Source organism: Toxorhynchites rutilus, chromosome 3 (genome assembly GCF_029784135.1).
Source record: "Toxorhynchites rutilus septentrionalis strain SRP chromosome 3, ASM2978413v1, whole genome shotgun sequence".
NCBI lineage: Eukaryota > Metazoa > Arthropoda > Insecta > Diptera > Culicidae > Toxorhynchites > Toxorhynchites rutilus.
Genome location: NC_073746.1, coordinates 83,249,969 through 83,269,812, shown reverse-complemented (window position 1 = coordinate 83,269,812; position 19,844 = coordinate 83,249,969). Strand labels below are relative to the sequence as shown.

Sequence of the window (19,844 nt, the reverse complement as noted above, 5' to 3'; positions counted from 1 at the left end):
TGTCAGTAGATGCAACTGACATGACATTTGGAAATCTATCAAGGTGTAACAGTGTGTGGTGCTTACCTTGACACCGTTGGCAGGTTCGGGTTGAGTTGCAGCTGCTGGTTTGATGTCCTTTGCGCAGGCAGTTATAACACAATCTCAGTTCTCTTACTTTGGATTGACGTTGCGGGACGGACATCGCACGGAGAACCTCACACCTGAAGTTATGGTGTGCACCAGCACACAGTTCGCAGGTAGCGTCCTTGTTCGCAGTGATGGTAGCTGTACTTTTAATCAAGCTGATGGGCTTCTTTACTGGATCGGTTGCTCTCGCTGGACAGCTATACGGTGCACTTTCGCAGCGTTCGAGGATGGCACAACGTTTCTTCAAAAAATTAATTGTATCTTCGTAGGACGGAATTGCTTTGTGTGGAACAGATGCTTCCCACATCTTTCTTGTTTCTTTATCTAAAGCTGCAGTCATGAGATTTACCACAAAGCGTTCAGAAACTCCAACTAACTCTTCCTTCAGCACCGCTAATCCATCGACATGTCGAGTTACTTCATCGATGAGCTCTCGCAGTTCCGTTGGGTTCTCACTACACATCTGCTGGAGGTTCAGCAATCCTTGAATATGAGTATCCACGATTACTCGTTTATTCTCAAACCTTTCCTCCAATATTTCCCATGCATGGGAATAATTGTTGTCATTCAAAGTTCGAGCGTCAATTATGCCGGCAGCAGCTCCTACCAACGATCGCTCCAGATGATAGAGCTTGATGCAATCGGAATCGGTGGAAGCTCGCATGACGTCACAAAACATTGCCTTAAATCGTGGCCAATGTTCGGGTTTACCATCGAAGGTTGGAATGGGAGCCTTCAATGGTTGCTGCTGGACGATAATGCGAGGGTTATCAATTGGTGGCAATTCAACACGTTGAGCATTGGACACTGGGGTTGAACACATCGATTGTACCATTCTCTCTACGAGGATGCACGTCTCGTTATATTGTTCCTCAAAAGTGAGGTACCATTGATCGTGATCTTCAATTTTTTCCACCGGAGACATAGCAACAATTTGATGATGAAGGCCCACACATTCTTGGAAATGTCCTTCCAAATTTCGCGAATACACTTTTAACTGTGCGGCGTCATACTCAATCACACTCGCACCAGCGGCTGCCTCGACAACGTTACGAATGCGTGTGATTTTTGCTTTCGCTTGGCCACGCAAATGAGTCAGCATTTTCAAATCCGCCATCCTTTCTTTAGGATTTATTTTCACTGGTGTGTGCTGCATTGGCATAAGTTACTTAAGAAACACTTTGATTTTTCACACCCAATCGTCACACAAACGTTCAAACAAGCTCGTAAAGTTTGCACACTTTATTTATATTCTCGTAACACGTTCGGACACGTTAAAGCGATACGCTCCCATGCGCGACTTTGTTCGATCACACTTTTTCATTTGTTTCACACGGTCACTATGAGCAAAACCAGTCAATGTCTTTTTTCACAAATGGAAAATCCCACAAGTTGCCAACTGCAACTGAAAAAACCGGTTGTTATCCGGTTCGAAGGACCAAAAAATGGTGGATCACACCATTGAGGGATGCCGGATCCTTCGCCTGAAGGAAATTTCGATAGCGATAGCTCAGGAATTACACTCTGTAAAAAAACTGGTTGGAACACGTTAACGGTAGAATAAAGCCTTTTGAATAACAATTTAACACTGGTTTATTAAGCGATGTTGCTTGGTTACACGTAGGAATTTGAATGAATATATTGGGAGGGAATTTCTGTATGCACCTATTTAGTTGTATGCGTTCGTTTCTTATGCATTGCGTCTGTATATACTGTTTACGTCGCGGTATATTCGGGGCTGGATGTGTTCGTGCCATACACCACACACTGTGTTCTGAAAGGAAGGGAGTGGGTCGAATGGGAGAAGGATTGGATAGTTAGAAGGGGTATTACTTTATGTTTCCACTTGCTCTTCGTTCGCACTGTGGGTCGCGAACAGATAATGTTTGGTGTGCTACAATTGTTCAACTGTTTATGTCAATACAAAGCATTGCATTTTCTATGATAGATGCGTTGAAATATTTCCAATCGATTAATGCAAACATCTTTGCGATCGATTAAGGAATGGTCGAGTTATAAGCGATCCAAATCTTTCATTATTTCCTACATGTTTAGAGTTTGGATTTCCATTTTACCCCCTTAATCTTCCAATTAAACGTAGTCCTATGTCAAAAAATAGATTTTTTAGTGTATTTTCTGATCTTCGGTTTGACTCCTTCCACAGGGTTTCGGACAGCGATCTCATTGGAACGCAGCTTTTGAATTATATTCAGGCCTTGGCATAGTCTTAGATACCCTACAATATTTTTTTGAAAATATGGTCTACGATATCCCTAAACAGTACAGATACAAAAGAATCGCAACTTTTGTTATGGAAGCAATTTTTTCTGCAAACACTCAGTAAGAGAAGAATTTGCATATATTGTTCCTTTGGCAAAAAGAGTGATAGATGGTGGTGTTCGAGACACGACTGCATTGTTGACGTAGGGTTAGGAATAGGAACACGTAGGAATATTATTTTCGAATACATCGAAACTTCTGAATAAACTTTGAACTGGAATTTTTTGGTGGTCAAGAAAGGAGCTAATAATTTGCGTGGTTTTGTAGAAGCAATTAAAAGTGGTTAACTTACAACAATGGCCATATGTTGCATTTTGTTCCGTTTTTGTCAATATGCACAAAATTGAATTGCACTGCGAAAATTCTTGTTCTGACGAATTCAATGCTAACTCGTATTAGAAGTCAGCAGCACTATCTCGGATTGCAGTGAAACATTGTGGGTGTGAAGACATTGGTTGTTCGAGTATTCGCGGCGTTCTTTTGCGCTGCTGACACACATTGCGGACAAAGGCGACTATATTTGTTCCACAACCATCATCTGCATGTGGCAACACTTATAATCAACAATGGATACGTAATATATTAACGAAAACAGACACTGTGCATTTTCGAATCAAGCTTCCTAGGATTTGTATAAGAAATTTAATGCGCGAATCATCTGCCCAGCAGGCTTCGCAATGGTAGAAGTATATAAAAACGTCGCCTTTCCTTTTTTGTATTTGTGTCTGTATTTTGTAAAGAATTTCAACTCGATAGTTCACTCGCTTGTAGCCTTGAAAAGGCTATTTAGGGAAACTTATTCTAACTCAAGACCGAAGAAAGACCATGTGAAACACGTCACCGATCGCCACCATGCGTTGCTCGTTCGCTCACCAAGTTACTGATGAGACGTAAATGAAACAACTGTGCCGCAATTGAACCATACTAACTTCGTCAAATATTTTCATGCAGAGCATCAACATTGAGCGCAACAAAATATGAAATTAACAATCGACAATACAACCGATGCATCCATGAGCTGGACCATAGCGTATCAATGAGAATCGAGCGATCATCTCAATGTTTGCCAGCCACCGTTAGCTCTAAGAACTTCTTTACAATTTTGCAATATCGAAAACACACAAACCTAGACGATATCAGGTGCGGCGTAGTTACAGTAACCGCCAGGTGTCACCAATCGCGGGCAGACCGTCTATTGTGAAAGCAGTTCACCAGAAGTTGGTGGGTTGGCCATCGTTCACATAGCATTCGTTCAAGAATTGTCCACTGTCATTCATCCGTTTCCAAGTTTTTCATTTTCTTCAATTTTTCTCCCTATCTCGAATTCTCAACCTTCGTCGAACAGACGAAAGCGTAGTGTGTGTGCACACTACCAGAACGTTACATCTTTTATTATTATTTTTATATTGTTATGCAAATTGAAATTGGAGAAACACTAAATGTCGTTTAGTTTTACAACTTGTTGTCGTCGCGTTTCCCTCAACTCGTTATAGAAGCGCGTTGTAGCCTCCCTCTCCACTTTTGTTCGCACAAAGAAAAGCAAACTCATCTCCCCCTCTGCGAAACGAAAGCTGGGAATGGAGTTACGAAGCCAAACCTAATTTGGCATTGCCGCCCTTTGTTGCTGTGTTGTGACACCAACATCAAGCTCATAATCGATCGAATGTATCGAAATTCGCCCCCGAAAGTGTCGCACACTATCTTCTCGCTTGCTTGCCTTCCGGAGAGATAGATTCTGACGATAAAAGTGTCAATAATATGCAGCGCCAACAAGTGCGTCTTAATGCGAGCCGAAACGAACAATCAAAAGCGCTGGAAATTTCAAATGTAGCGGAAAATCGTTTGCCATAACAGTATAACCATTATGAAATGGAGCAACCATTATTACGCGTAGCGTGAGAAGGGGGCGTGGGCGGTCTATCGGAAAAGAAAGCCAATCAAAGATAATAGAAGCCGAATCATTTGGCGCCTCAACTGCGTAAACATTCCGTTCACACATGCTGAAATATGCAAAAAAGCGACTTCATTCGAACGCAACCCTATTTCCAGAGAGAGAGAATCTGTCATCGCGCCATTTGTGTACGCGCCCATTTTTTCCACGAAACCACCGAACGTCACACCGCTGGAGAGACAGCAGCAAGTGTTCCCACCAGGCCGATCCCTCCAAGGCTCGTCGCGAATCGATTTCACGACCACCAAGTCTGAGGGAACGAGGAAGGGTAGCGAATCGATACCTACGGCAAACGAGGTTTACACACAATGCGAGCATAAATAAAGATGTCAGCGTTCTGTAATTAACAATATAATAGAGATTTCGATACATGGCATGAATTCCTAAGTGAGCTCAAATACACTCAATAATAACAATAATAAGAATCAGTATGGTTGCACACTCGTCCTCCCCCTTGCTGAAATGACGCCTCGAACAGAGAGATTATATTTGCTTAGACCCGAATAATAACAGCAATAACTAGCAGTAACTAATAAATAATTTTAATAAAGCTAAGCGTCAACCCATCTTCGTTCCATTGTGCCCAGACTCAGTCCCGGAGTCAGTGTGAACCAGTCATACGCTGCTACCCCACCAACCCTAAGTAAACAACGGCACCACCAGCAGCAGCCATAGAGCCAATAATAATAGTAATAATAGCAATAAGCCATAAATAATCAATGTATCAATATGTATATTAGTCGGGGCATATTGTTTCCAGCTCGTATCGCTGTCTCGAATCTCCTTATAACAACCAGCTCTCGAGTGCTTTGGTTACGCTCGGTGCAAGAGGAGGATCAGATCGGATGGTGAACGGCCGGCCAATCGCAAGAGGGTCCTTTGTGGTGGTATACCGTGATATTTTTTATGCTTTTCAAAATAATGTAGATGTATGCTTTTATATTCTTATGATTTTATACTATTATACTTTTATACTTTTATACTTTTATACTTTTATACTTTTATACTTTTATACTTTTATACTTTTATACTTTTATACTTTTATACTTTTATACTTTTATACTTTTATACTTTTATACTTTTATACTTTTATACTTTTATACTTTTATACTTTTATACTTTTATACTTTTATACTTTTATACTTTTATACTTTTATACTTTTATACTTTTATACTTTTATACTTTTATACTTTTATACTTTTATACTTTTATACTTTTATACTTTTATACTTTTATACTTTTATACTTTTATACTTTTATACTTTTATACTTTTATACTTTTATACTTTTATACTTTTATACTTTTATACTTTTATACTTTTATACTTTTATACTTTTATACTTTTATACTTTTATACTTTTATACTTTTATACTTTTATACTTTTATACTTTTATACTTTTATACTTTTATACTTTTATACTTTTATACTTTTATACTTTTATACTTTTATACTTTTATACTTTTATACTTTTATACTTTTATACTTTTATACTTTTATACTTTTATACTTTTATACTTTTATACTTTTATACTTTTATACTTTTATACTTTTATACTTTTATACTTTTATACTTTTATACTTTTATACTTTTATACTTTTATACTTTTATACTTTTATACTTTTATACTTTTATACTTTTATACTTTTATACTTTTATACTTTTATACTTTTATACTTTTATACTTTTATGATTTTATACTTATACTTTTATAATTTTATACTTTTATACTTTTATACTTTTATATTTTTATACTTTTATACTTTTATACTTTTATACTTTTATACTTTTATACTTTAATACTTTTATACTTTTATACTTTTATACTTTTATACTTTTATACTTTTATACTTTTATACTTTTATACTTTTATACTTTTATACTTTTATACTTTTATACTTTTATACTTTTATACTTTTATACTTTTATACTTTTACACTTTTATACTTTTACACTTTTATACTTTTGTACTTTTATACTTTTATGTTTTATACATTTCCTTTTTTCTAATATCTATCTATAAAGATAAGAAAATTAGATTTTTTATTTAATCGACAATTTTCGTCACCCTATTTTTAATAACATAAAAATGAGCGCTCTATCATATGTAACAACTTTGTCTAAAGTTTTTGTCTAAAGAATAAATATCTCGCACAAAGTTGTTTTTTAACTAAGTTGCATTAGGGTAACCATGGAAAAAGCAATTTTTTTACTCTAACTTTTATATTTCAAACTCTATATCAAAATTATCTTGGTACGACTTTTAGAGCTTATCAATACCAATATTTTGCGATGCAGAATTTGTCAATATCCTAATCCTGCTCGATGTTATTGATGGGTTTTCACCCCAAAAATACATGATTTCAATTTTAATTTACTCAAATACAAAAAATAACATATATTCGAAAATCACATATTATATAGATTGAAATTTGTTCTTTCAAATTCTGTCAACAAACAGTTTTTTTATGTTTGCCCCAGAAAGATTGGCAAGCGATTGAAGAGAGCGTATTTTATGGGAAGAAATATCAATAACTTTGAGTGAAGTTGAGATATTGACACGTTCTGCATCGCAAAATGTTTGTATTAGCATGTTCTAAAATTCTTTAGAAGACAGTTTGTATGCAGAATTTGAAATATAAAAGTAAGAGTAAAAAATAGTTTTTTTTTATTGGTGACCCTAATGCAACATAGAAAAAAGGCGCTATATCGGTTATTTCAAGAGATACAAAAAAACTTTGTTCTACAATGATGTCTCAAATAACTGGGACTACAACATTGTTGAACTATGTTTACCTCGATCTATATAGATAAGAAAGTTAGAATTTTTATTTCATCGAAAATTTTGGTCACCCTATTTTTTGCAACAAGAAAATGAGCGCTCTATCATATGTAACAATTTTGTCGAAGACAGTTTTTGTCTAGAGAATAACTGTCGAGCTCTAAATGCTAAATGCTTCCCACTTAAATGAATCTCCTGGACCATTGTGCAGTGTACTCTAGATTTAATTTTTTATTTTCCGACCGTGTTTCGAAACCAAATTTTCTTATCAAAATCTGCTCTGTAAAAGATGTATTTCTCCAACTGGTTGCTTTTTATTATGTTCAGCGACGAATCTTATTGAATAAGGCCGCTAAGTTACTGCCACTGGAGCTCCCTATCGGTCGTTGATTAAAGTCCGCCTGTCCCAAATGAAAGCATTGGGTCTGACCGATATGTGGTGTTAACCGAGCTCCTTAACAATGATCCAACTGAGATGCGAGTTTGGTGGAGTTAGACCCTTGTTTTGGACCTATAAAATGGTCGCCTAGATCTTCGGTGAGGTAGTTCTGTACCGTTTACCCGAATGTTATATTAACCCATAAAAAGAAGGAAATTTCCAATAAATGCATTTATGATTTTTTTCAAATCTTATAATAAATCAGCCTAATTCAATACAACGTAAGAAGCATTAGATATACGCAGTGAAATGGAAAAGTGTGATGACCAAATCTTACAATAATTCGGGAGAACTCCTTTCCTTTCCGATCTGATTCCGATCGATTCTTCAAGATTTAGACGGCATTTATTGATTGTGTCAATGAAAGGACCTTGCTACATTTGGATGGGATGGGATGTGATTTTAACATCAAAAATTTTAGGATGTTTTGTTCAGGACATGAGTTGCCCTGAAAAGAGTCGATGGGTTGCGTGGTTTTGTAAAAGCAGTTGACGATTATTGAATTGATCGATGATTCATTTTTGCCTCGCGAGAACAATACATAAGCTGGTTGAACTTGTTTCAATTTACGCATTGCACCGAGTATTAATCGTATTGAGTGTTGATACATACTCCGTCACAGACGGTTTTATTTTCTCTCACCAGAACCATTATTTCACCATTTCAATAAGCAAAACTTTGATGAAACTCCAATCTACCTTTTTTTTCCAAAATATATATTTTTGTTAAGGCTCATAAGCGTTAGCCTGACGGGACCGGGAGTACAATATTTTGACAATATTTCTTATTAGCTATGTTAGTAATTTGTAACCGATTACTCGCGGTTGGTTCGAGGTTAGTATTACAATTTTTTGTCATAATCGGGATGTTGTAGTCTCCAATGCACTGTACGTGTGCCTGACACGGGATGCTTCCTATTGAGATGCAGCATTAACCCATTAACGTACGATTTAATTTTCGGAAAACCGGACCGGTCAGCAACACTCTCTAGTCCGTACCCTATATCTAGCGTAGTGCGTCTGTCACGACTCGAGGAATCCAATAGAATGGTCACTGGCCAGAACAATCATCAGCTCGTGTAGAGTTGTCATGAGCGGTACAATCCTGAGCTCGTAGTGAATGATCAGTGGCCTGTACAACCTTCGACCCGTGTCGTTTGTACCTTCAAAAAGTATGTGTATATATTGCCGCGACTAAGTAAAAGTTTATCGATTGGATAGGAGGGATATGATACAACGAAGGGAACATCATTAAACATTAACATCGGCGTTTCTGAGGAACAGGTATAGATGAAACAGAAGCCCAGCTTAGCTAGCGAGTCCGCTTTCTCATTCCCTGGAATCGAGCAATGGGAGGGAACTCATGCTAAGGTAATCATGAATAATTCTTCGACCAAAACACTCAATAAATGTCTCATTCTTGTTAAAAAATAAGATGAATGTTTATCAACTTTCATTGAGCGGATTGCCTCTATTGAGCTGAGACTGTCTGAAAAAATAAAATAATGGTCGATGGGCAATGTTTCAATGATCCCTAGTGCGTAGTCCAGTTCAGCGACATACACGGAACAAGGATCTCTGAGTTTGAAAGAAGCACTGGAGTTTTCATTGAAGATGCCGAAGCCAGTGGACCCGTTTATGAATGAACCGTCTGTGTAAAACATTCTATCAGATCTAACTTTACGATATTTTGCCGAAAAGATCGGCAGAACTACATCGGAGAGTAGATGATCTGAGATTCCATGGGTTTTTTGACGCATGGACAAATCAAAAATGACAGAAGAATTGCAAAAGTACGGGAAGCAAACTTGGGTGTAGATGCCCGGCGAAAGGTGCACTTCGTGGGTAAGGCACTCATAGTATACACACATAAAACTTGTCTGAGAAGTTAGTCGGGGTAGATTTTCGAAGTTTTTTAGAAGGAGATTGATTAAGAGCTTTTTCATTTTAAATCACATCAGGATTCATAATTCGTGTCTAAAAATGATTGTTAACATACAAAAATTAGAAGTTTCGAAAATTCATAAAAATTCGATGCTCCACAAAGTTTGTCAAAAATAATTTTACCTTCTTGTACCCATTTTTAAATTTTCTACATGACTTCTATTTTATATGAAAATATAAAAAATATATATACATAAATATTTAAGATATTGCAAATCAAAGTTTTTTTTGTAAATAAAAAAGTGCTATTTTTTCTCGTTTGGACATCAATACTCTATAACTCTTTCTAAGACACTATTTCGGTAGGACTCATAGTTTTTGAGATATAAATTATCAAAGATTAAACTTACTAAATTCAATATGCCCTTTTCAAAAGTTACGCTTGAGTCAAGAAATTCCCAAATGCTGTGGAAAACACATATTTCCTCCTAACCAAACGAAATACAAACTTAGAATGAAAAAATACTCATGTTTTGTCATTTGTCGATTTCATTTGGAATTGCTCTCTTCTTTTCGCTAAGGGCTTAGGACTCTAACCTTTCAAAATAGGGACCCATTTCAATGTTTCTGGTGGAGAAAAGTGTTGAATTAGAACGTTAATATCACTTCAACTTATGGATTGATTTTGATTCCAAATACACGAATTAATAGATTTTATTCGCCGCTCAATGTGGGAGAATATAATGCAATAATTCTTGCATGCAATTCGGACATTCGCTTACATGGTATGATTTCTCTCTCCGATATAAAGTTGCATTTAAGCTTTCTAAATTGGCCTTTTTTCGGGGCTAGAGAAATTCAATTATTTCTTTGAAAATGACGTTTTTTGGAAACGTTGAAGATGTAATTATGCTAATAGATACTGAAAAAGTACTTGTACATAAAATTATTCAAAATGACAGCCCTTAGTTTAGTCTTATTTTTTCCAGTTACGATATGTTGGGGTATAGCTTTAAGTCAGAACACCGGATGATTCTAAACCTGAAGATTTGCTGCATTTTTCAGTACAATCCGCTCACCAGTCCGTCATTCCTTAGGAAGTGGTCCGTCGACCAGTTTTGACTTCCGAATTCAGTTCTAGTTTTACGAATCGTGAAGGGATTTGCAAAATAGTTTTTTGTCGAAAAGATCCATTGGGACCGCCGCTTAACATACAAATACTTTTTAATTTAACATTGAATTCTCAACCAAATGCGAATAGAAATGACACAAAAAAATACTGCGTTGAAAATACGAAGGTCAACAAGAAATGTAAGTGCAACTGAAGAAAAACATTCATTAAGTATTCTATTTATTATTTTTGAATTCTTTTTTTATTTATATGCGACTCGTTTCATGAATGATACACAAAATGGTATCAATGCCTAGTAGACTATAATGGGAACTATTATTTAAACATTTATTTGAGAATTCAGTGCACACTATTTACCATTTGCTTTTATCATTATGAACAATAGACATGTCAAACCTAAAATACGGCAAATCCTACATGGTTAGCGTGTCATATCAGAATGAAATCATGAACCACGAGAAACAACAATCATTTTTCTAGGAATCGAGCCACTTTAAGGCACTTTACAATTTCACGAGAACTGATGTCATTTCTAGTTAGTGACCGAAACACCCAGGGTCAGGATCTCCTACTGTGCTGCGCACGACTTTTGGCCAATTAGCTGCTGCCCCCGGCACACAATCGATAAAACTAACCAAGATAAGGGAATATGCAAATTTTAAAGTTTCCCGATAATGCAATGACACAACTTCCTCCTCTGGCTATGTGTGCCAACAGCAACAGCTGCAGAATGGTGATTTATTCCTTATTTTGTTTTTACTTTCGTACAGTTATACATTCCTTCGAATGGGACAGGGAATGATTGCAATCATCATTCCCCAAGAGGAGTGAGGAGGGCGATGTGACCGTCCGAGGGGAGTTTTATCTGCATAATTACACAGCAGGAAACCCATGTAATAGCAACGGAACCATTTTTTCCACTCTCGTATTTTTGTTGATCTTTCCCGAGCGCGAGGACTATAAACACGGTGTCGCACAGGTGCATAAAATTGAAACATTGTCGCGATAGGACAACACATTTCCGACCTGCTGATTAGCGTCATATTTGTGCTATCCAGGCATTACGAGAACACAGGCCTGTGTTGTTGTTTGTTTATCGCTGCAGGGCTAAACAAGCCGAAGCGAATGTCAACCATGGAGACACTTGGTGCATTGTGACAATACGAGCGGTGATGGGGATATGGGGATTGCATTAAAACAAAAACGTGGTCGTTTCAAGATTTATTTTACTGCCGTTGCACGACTACGGGTGCACTCAGATTAACTTATCGGAAATGGAATTATTACACTCCACGTCGTCGTCAGCTGTAAGTGGTGACAGTAGTAGGTGGCCATAAAAACCTGCAGCGCGATGACAATGCACCCGAAATTCAACCCGATTCCCACGAGTTCTACCCATCTTCAGTGACGAAATCGATTGAAGTAATGAGTGTGTGCCAGTTTTTCCCTTTGTTTTAGCGTATATCACGTCTCGATTATAGCCCTAATAAATTCGTCACTTTCGAAAGTGCCGCTGTCGGGGCTTCAGTTGGTTCTCACCGAGAGGACAATTACCTGGGCCCACAAAAGGTTTAATGAACGTATTTGTCGTACGCGCGCGGATTGCTATAATAAAACAATGACTGCCACTTGCTGTGTATTTAACAACCTGTTTTATTTGTTTTTGTTTTGTTTTCAGGAACCGGGAACACCAATACCGATGGATCCTACAAACCTTCGTTTCTTACCGATCAGGAGCTTAAGCACCTGATTTTGGAAGCTGCAGATGGATTTCTGTTTGTGGTAAGTTTTCATTGGCATATAATTTTTATATGATTTTTTTAAAATCGGTATTTTTAAAGCGGAATTTATTGAAATCTGATTTTTTGTTGACTCCATTTTTTTTAATCTGAGTTTAATCCAAATTTATTGAAATATAATTATTTGTATGATCTGAATTATTCGAAATCAATTTTTTTTAATTTTATTTTGAAGTCTATTTTTCAATCATATTCTTCTTCAAATTGATAAGAATATGATTGAAATTGAAAAATATTACAATCTAATTTTTAAGTTCTAATTCTTTTAATTTTAATTCTTTTAAGTTTTTTTAACCCTGAGTTTTTAAAATGTTTATTTCTTTTTGGAATGGAATTATTACATCGAACTCGACGACAATCTGATTTTTTTCGAAATCTTCATATTTTCTAATCTGTTTTCTTTTCAACGTAATTTCTTTTTTGAAAATTATCTTTATTTAAATGTGATTTTTCTTAAAATCTGAGTTTTTTAAATTGATGTCTTTTGAAATCTTATTTTCTTAAAAACTATTTTTTATAATTTTTCTTGAAACCATTTCTTTTAAATTTTTTTAGAACCACAATTCATGGAAATATTTTTGTTTCTTTTTTTTCACTAATCTAGATTTTTTGGAATCTGTATTTTTTGAAATCTGAATTTATTTAAATCGAATTCAAATCGACGAATTCGAATTTCTGAATTTAGATTTTTTTTTCAAATCAGTTTGTTTTATATATTTTTCTTATTTTTTCCACTATATTAATTTTGCAAAAGCTGATTTTTTAAAATCTGTTTTTTTGATTTGACTCTTTCGAGATCGAGTTTTTAAAATCTGTTTTTTTGATTTGAATCTTTCGAGTTCGAGTTTTTCGAGATCTATTTTTTTCTGTGATTTTTCTTCTAAATACTTTTTGACATCTTGTTTTTTTTCAATATATTAGTTTTTTTGGAACTTTGTATTTTTAAATCTGTTTGTGCTTCATTTTTCTATTTTTTGACATTTAATTTTTTTGAAGGATTCATTTTCAAAATTTTCTTTTTTGAAAATGGTTTTTTAAATGCAGTAGAATCCGTTTATTATGACTCCACTTACTATGGTATCCACTTATAATGACGTCTTTGTCAATTCCCTTCAATGTCGTTATAAACGGATTCCACTGTAATTTTTTTTAAACAAATCGTTTCGAAATCTAAATCTAAAAAACATTTTTTTTATTGTTATAACACTTGATTTCTTCGAAATCTTTCTGTAATTTACTTTTTTGTATTCTACTTTTATTGAAACGTTAATTTTAAAAACATGTTTTCTTTTAAATATTGTTTTTTAACCAATAATTTGAAAGATATTTTTTAATCTAAATTTTGTGAAATCAGCTTTTATCAAAATTTGATTTTTTTAAGATTTTTTCTTTTAAATCTAATCTAATTTTAAAATCCGATTTGTTATAAATTGAATTTGAATTTTTTGGAAAAGTTTAAATCTGAGTTTTTAAAATTGATGTCTTTTGAAATCTTATTTTCATCAGTTTGTTTCATATATTTTTCTTATTTTTCTCCACTATATTAATTTTGCAAAAGCTGATTTTTTGAAATCTGTTTTTCTCAATTTGTATTTGATTCTTTTTAATTCAGAAGTCTGGGGTTTTTGAAATAAATACTTTTTGACATCTTGTTTTTTTTCGATATATTACTTTTTTGGAACTTTGTTTTTTTAAATCTGTTTGTGATTCATTTTTCTATTTTTTGACATTTAATTTTTTTGAAGGATTCATTTTCAAAATTTTCTTTTCTGAAAATGGTTTTTTAAATACAGTAGAATCTGTTTATTATGACTCCACTTACTATGGCATCCGCTTATAATGACGTCTTTGTCAATCTTCTTCGATGTCGTTATAAAAGGATTCCACTGTATTTTTTTCTAAACAAATCGTTTTGAAATCTAAATCTAAAAAAACTTTTTTTTTTATTTTTATAACACTTGATTTCTTTGAAATCTTTCTGTAATTCACTTTTTTGTAATCTACTTTTTTTGAAACGTTAATTTTTAATAACATGTTTTCTTTTAAATATGGTTTTTTAACCTATAATTTTAAAGATATTTTTCAATCTAAATTTTGTGAAACCATCTTTTATAAATTTGATTTTTCAATTCGTTTTTTTAAGATTTTTTTTAAATCTACATTTTTAAAATTCGAATTGTGTTAAATTGAATTGAATTTTTTGAAAAAGTTATTTTTTTCAATCGTTTTTTTTTTAATCTGATCATTCTTCATTCTTTCTCAATCTAAACTTTGTTAAATATATATTTTTTTTCAATCAGATTTTTTGACATTTGAAGTTTCTCGAAATCTATTTTTTTGAAGATTTTTTAAATATCTGTTTTTTATGATCTCGATTTTTTGAACTCTTTGTGAATTTAATTCTTTTAAAATATAATTTTTGTTTAAATCTAGTTTTTTTTTCTGAATCTTACTTTGTAAATCTATTTTTTACCACAATCTTTCAAAATATGTACATACCTGTAATAAATCTTTTTGAAAGATATATTTTTCGCAATATATTTTTTAGATCTAATTTGTTATAAATTTAAACTATCATTAGTCGAAATTTTTGGAAGTCAATTGTTTTAAATCTTTTTTTTTTTTTGCAATTTCGTTTTTTATTTTTTATTCTATTATATTTTATTCAAATTTTTACATTTAAATGTTTTCGAAATCTACTTTCTACAAAGTCTCCTTTTTTTAAAAGTGTTTTATCAATTTTTTTTTTAAATCTTAATGTTTTGGAATCTTAACTTTTGAAATTTATTTCTTCTGGAAGCTATATTGTTTCTGTGATCTAAATTTTTGAATCTGATTTTTTAAAATTCTGTTTTATTTAAAAACGTTGAACTTTTTGGTAGGAAAGCGCTGACTGACTTTGACTGACATTTACAAAATAAGAAAATAAAAAAAATATACGGTTTGTTTCCGGATGTTTTACAAAATGTGAGATATATGAATATGAGCATATGAATATGAATATGTGAATATATTTCTTTCTAGATTTAAATTTTTTGAGAAGTGATTTTAAATATTTTTTATCTAACTTTTCAAACATATTTTATATATCTAAAATATACAGTACAGTTTAAAGTTTACATAAAAACGGTTTTTTTTTCACACAACGCTTTGTATGTCGTCCGCTTATTATGACCTTTCTTTCGATGTCATTATAAACGGATTCCACGGATTCCACCACATATAAATATCTAGAAAGGCGAAGCTTTTGGAAAAGATATTTGTGTAAATCTGTTTTTTTAATTTGTTTCAATCTATACATTTTTAAGCATCATTTCATAGAACTCGAGTTTTTGTCGTTTGAAGATTTTCGTAACCTACTTTTTTGAAGAAGATTTCTTCAAGATATTTTTTTTTATTTGTTTTAAATCTAGATTTTTCGAAATTCAATTCTGTTGAAATCTAATTTTCGTTATTTTTGTTTAAATCTAGTTCCTTTTTCAATCTAAATTTTTCAAAACCCGGTTTTTTTCAAGGATAAATTTTTCGAAATATTTTTTTTACAAATCTGAATTGCTATAGATTTAATCTTTTCGGAGCCGAAATTTATAGGAGGCTGCAGTTTTTCAAATATTTTTTGTTCAATTTTTTTTTTGAAAACCGAGTTTTCAAACCCTTTTTCTAATTCGATTATTGACATTTAAATGTTTTCGAAAACTAAATTTTGAAAAATCTACTTTTAGGAGCGTTTTTTTTGAAGATTTTTTTTAACTGAATGTTTTTTCATTTCATTCAGGATCTCTAATTTGTTGTAGAATAATAGACATCGGTGCCTTAAAACATGAATTCTGAAATTTAAAGTTTAATCTGGCACACAAATATGCTATATGTTATTAATATTTGGACTCCACTATGGTACACATCGATTCTGTGCTCCAACACACAGGAGCGGAATGCAATATCGAATAACTTAGCAACTAATAAATATTATAGGAATTTTTTACGAATAATATTACTGGTCGGACTCGATTATATGTGATTCGATTATCTACAATTTTGAACTCGATTATATACAGTTTGAAAAAAAAACTTTTTTTTTAGAATTCACATATTACTTGTTTTAAGAAAGAATGTAACCTTTGAACGTTAATGTGGAATTTGAGTGACTATTATATGTACAGTGGGGTTAAAATCATGATTTTTGAAGATTTTGCTTGAATTTTCACCAGAAATTGTTTATATCGTTATTGCAGCGAAATTAAGAAAGATAGAAGTTGGGTGTCAAAGAACAAATTGTAGAGTAGGTTGAGAACTTTAGTTTGATTGATAGAAACAATCAAGTTCAATATCAATTTTATGGATAAAATTAATAATCACACATTAAAAATGACTAACTTTGAAATTTTCACTTCCAAAACAGTTATTTAAATCCACTAACTTAGATGTTTCACTATTATATCCTATAGTAAATTTTCTCATCTTTCAAATGAAGGCAACAGAATTGGCTTGCGCAGCGTACTTTTTAGTGTAGAACCAGTTTAAGGCAACAGAGTCCGAAACAAACAAAAAAGTTCTATAGCTATAATATTGCTAAAATTCGAACATATGCGTAGAAGGATGTTTTTTCATAAAATATGATCACCTTCTGAAACATTCTGCAAAGAATTTTTTTTTCATGTGAGAAAGGTGTTTTCTGACTTTAAGGGGATGAATCAAAAATTAAATTCTTCTTTTATTTTCAATGAACGAAAAATATATGCATTAAAAACGAATAAAAAAATTTTTTTTGACTCGATTATATACAGTGAAAAGAATTCGAAGACTGTATATAATCGAGTCCGCGCTGTACATCAAACAAGAATTTGAACGGATGTAACATGCGTTCGTTATGTTAACTTACATGTGTATTTTATCTATATCAAGAAGTCCCATTGATTCAAGGGATTGTTAAAACGTCTTGAATTCTCTCCAAAAACTCATTCCTGAAAATGTCGCTGACGAAACATGCTAAAATGAATCAAATAACTAAAATTGAGCATGGCTTCATGAGTTTGACATGCAAATCCGTCAATATGCGTCGAAATGATTCGGATTTTGAGATGGATTTTTATTCTAAATCCGGAATCCTGAATCTAGAACTCAAGATCTCTAGCTCTAATCTGGCTATGATCGAAGATTTGTAATATAGAATACTGGAATATTAATTCCGGAATTTGGAATCTGAATATCCTAGAGTTTTATGAGCTTTCAATGCGTATCGGAAATCTGAATTCACGCACATTTTTGATGGCAAGTTTGATTTTCAATCAATCGACATGCTGGAAAAACAATACAAAACAATAGCTTCATTTACGTCTTCACGGCTATCCTTAAAGTGCTTCTATTACTCGTAGATTGTGTTACGAACTCTTATAACATTAAATTTTCTCCAGTTTAAGCTACTTGGTGAAGGTTTACCAATTCAATGCAGGACCTTCAGCAGACAGTAATTTTTACATCGATTATAAAGTAGAACTTATAAAGCATTAACTAAACTTTTATTTGTGTTGTAAGAATAGATTGGCATTCTGATAGAAAATTTGTGCCTTCCCAATTTTAACAATTTATGCTTTCATTGATAGGAAAATTTATCTCAGAACGCACCTTTCGTAGTTGCTCTATCCGACGGCACGTTTCAAAAAACTATGTCCATGTCAAAACTTTGTCCAAACATACATAAAGCTAAATGTATAGAGACGAAATTTATGCGACAACTGTCCTATTCTTCTCCGTACTCTAGCAAAACGGGATCGATAATGGTCACGCGCCAAGTACTTTCCGCACACACACATACCTATCACACATCTGTACAGTGTGGTGTCATTAACCGGAACAGGCGCGCTCGTAATCCGGCCCCACTGTTTCAAGATCACCATTCCATCTAATCGCGGGGTTTGCATACTAAAACCAAAACATACACAGTAACTCACGCGAACGAGAACGTCTCAATTCCGCGAATTTTAATTCCCAATGATTGACGTAACAATGGCAACAGCTTGATCCACCTTTTATGCTCTCGGGTGGTTATTAATGCGCATAACTCTCCTCGTCGTGCGGCGCCCGATTTCGCCAAGCTAACCCACGGCACGGACTGGTTTGTTCCGTCAGGACATAAAAATGGCAACAGACCAAACGAAAGCAAGCAAGCAAAAAAAAAGAAAAAAAGGGGAAAAGCTGCGAGCCAACAGCAGCCAACGGCACCAACAACTAGAATAAATACGAAATAAATTATTACATTATGTTAATTAGAGTGTACAGCTTTTTTTTCGCCGTTGTTGTGCTTTCTTTGCAAGAGTATACCTACTTTAATGCTGACAGTGTGAACCGCATACTAATTAGGCCGCCGCCGCCACCTCCACCGGCTTCCGACACTTTTCGACAAAACCCTCGCGCCAAACTTCGACTAAATTCCAGGATAGAACCCGCTGCTGCCAACTTCCCGTCTTGACGTTCGCTAAATTTTCGCAATTCCTCATAGCTTTTCCGCTATCTATTTTCTTGGTGTGAGGTAGAAGTCTGTGGGTGAGTTTCGGAAGCAATTCGGCACTCGCACTTCTGGCTAAAACTGAGGAAAAGTTGCTGTAATACACAATTCATTAGCATTTTCTTCCTCCGTTTTTTTTGCGCGCGCCAGATCCGCGCCCCTTCCCAGTACGCAACTGAAGCTCAACATAAAATTTGCATTCTGTCGATTAAAACGTTGAGAATGATGAACGGTTTTCGTGCTTTTCATTTATTCAAATATCAATGCGGCTCACTGATGGTATCTGAAGCCTAACCGAAAAAAATGCACGCCCATATATTCCGTTAGTCGGTGCGCGTGAAGGTTCATTCATAAGCCCTTTGGAAAAAATCGAATTTCTGCTGCTCATTACTTAACGTCCCCACGTCTTTTGGTTTATTCCGACAGGCTGGCTGTGATACGGGCCGTATTATTTACGTGTCCGACTCGGTAACACCGGTGCTGAACTATTCCCAAAACGAGTGGTACAGTGGGAGTTTCTTCGACCACATCCACCCGGATGACATCGAGAAGGTGCGGGAGCAGCTGTCCACGCAGGAACCGGCCAACAGTGGTCGGATATTGGATCTCAAAACGGGCACCGTGAAGAAGGAAGGTCACCAATGTAAGTACGACAGAGTGATTCCATTTGAGTTCGAAGGTTCCACCAATCAATACGAAACAATTTTGATTTCATGTTCTTGATTTAGCAGAAACTTTGCCAATTTGTTCGGCACTAGGTACGATGCCACTATATTTTTTTGAAACCTAAATTTCTGACACAACAAAGCAAATATTTTCTCCAATAACTGGTAGAAATTTGATCCTTGACAAATGATAAATAAAATTTTTATGGCATTTTAAAAGTTGCACGTTCTTTAAAAAAAAAATCAAAAACCAAAAATACAATTTTTTTAATCACGCAAT

At 34.1% G+C, this 19,844-nt stretch overlaps 1 protein-coding gene across 12 annotated transcripts in view; it reads left to right on the top strand.

Annotated features, from left to right (window-relative positions):
- The window catches only part of LOC129773192 (aryl hydrocarbon receptor nuclear translocator homolog), a 426,084-nt gene that overhangs the window by 385,577 nt on the left and 20,663 nt on the right, over positions 1-19,844 (top strand). For all 12 annotated transcript variants that reach the window (XM_055776782.1, XM_055776781.1, XM_055776778.1 and 9 more), the window contains 2 exons: positions 12,277-12,380; positions 19,326-19,542. In XM_055776782.1, coding sequence (XP_055632757.1) covers positions 12,277-12,380; positions 19,326-19,542 — 321 coding nt within the window. The remainder of the gene's footprint in view (positions 1-12,276; positions 12,381-19,325; positions 19,543-19,844) is intronic.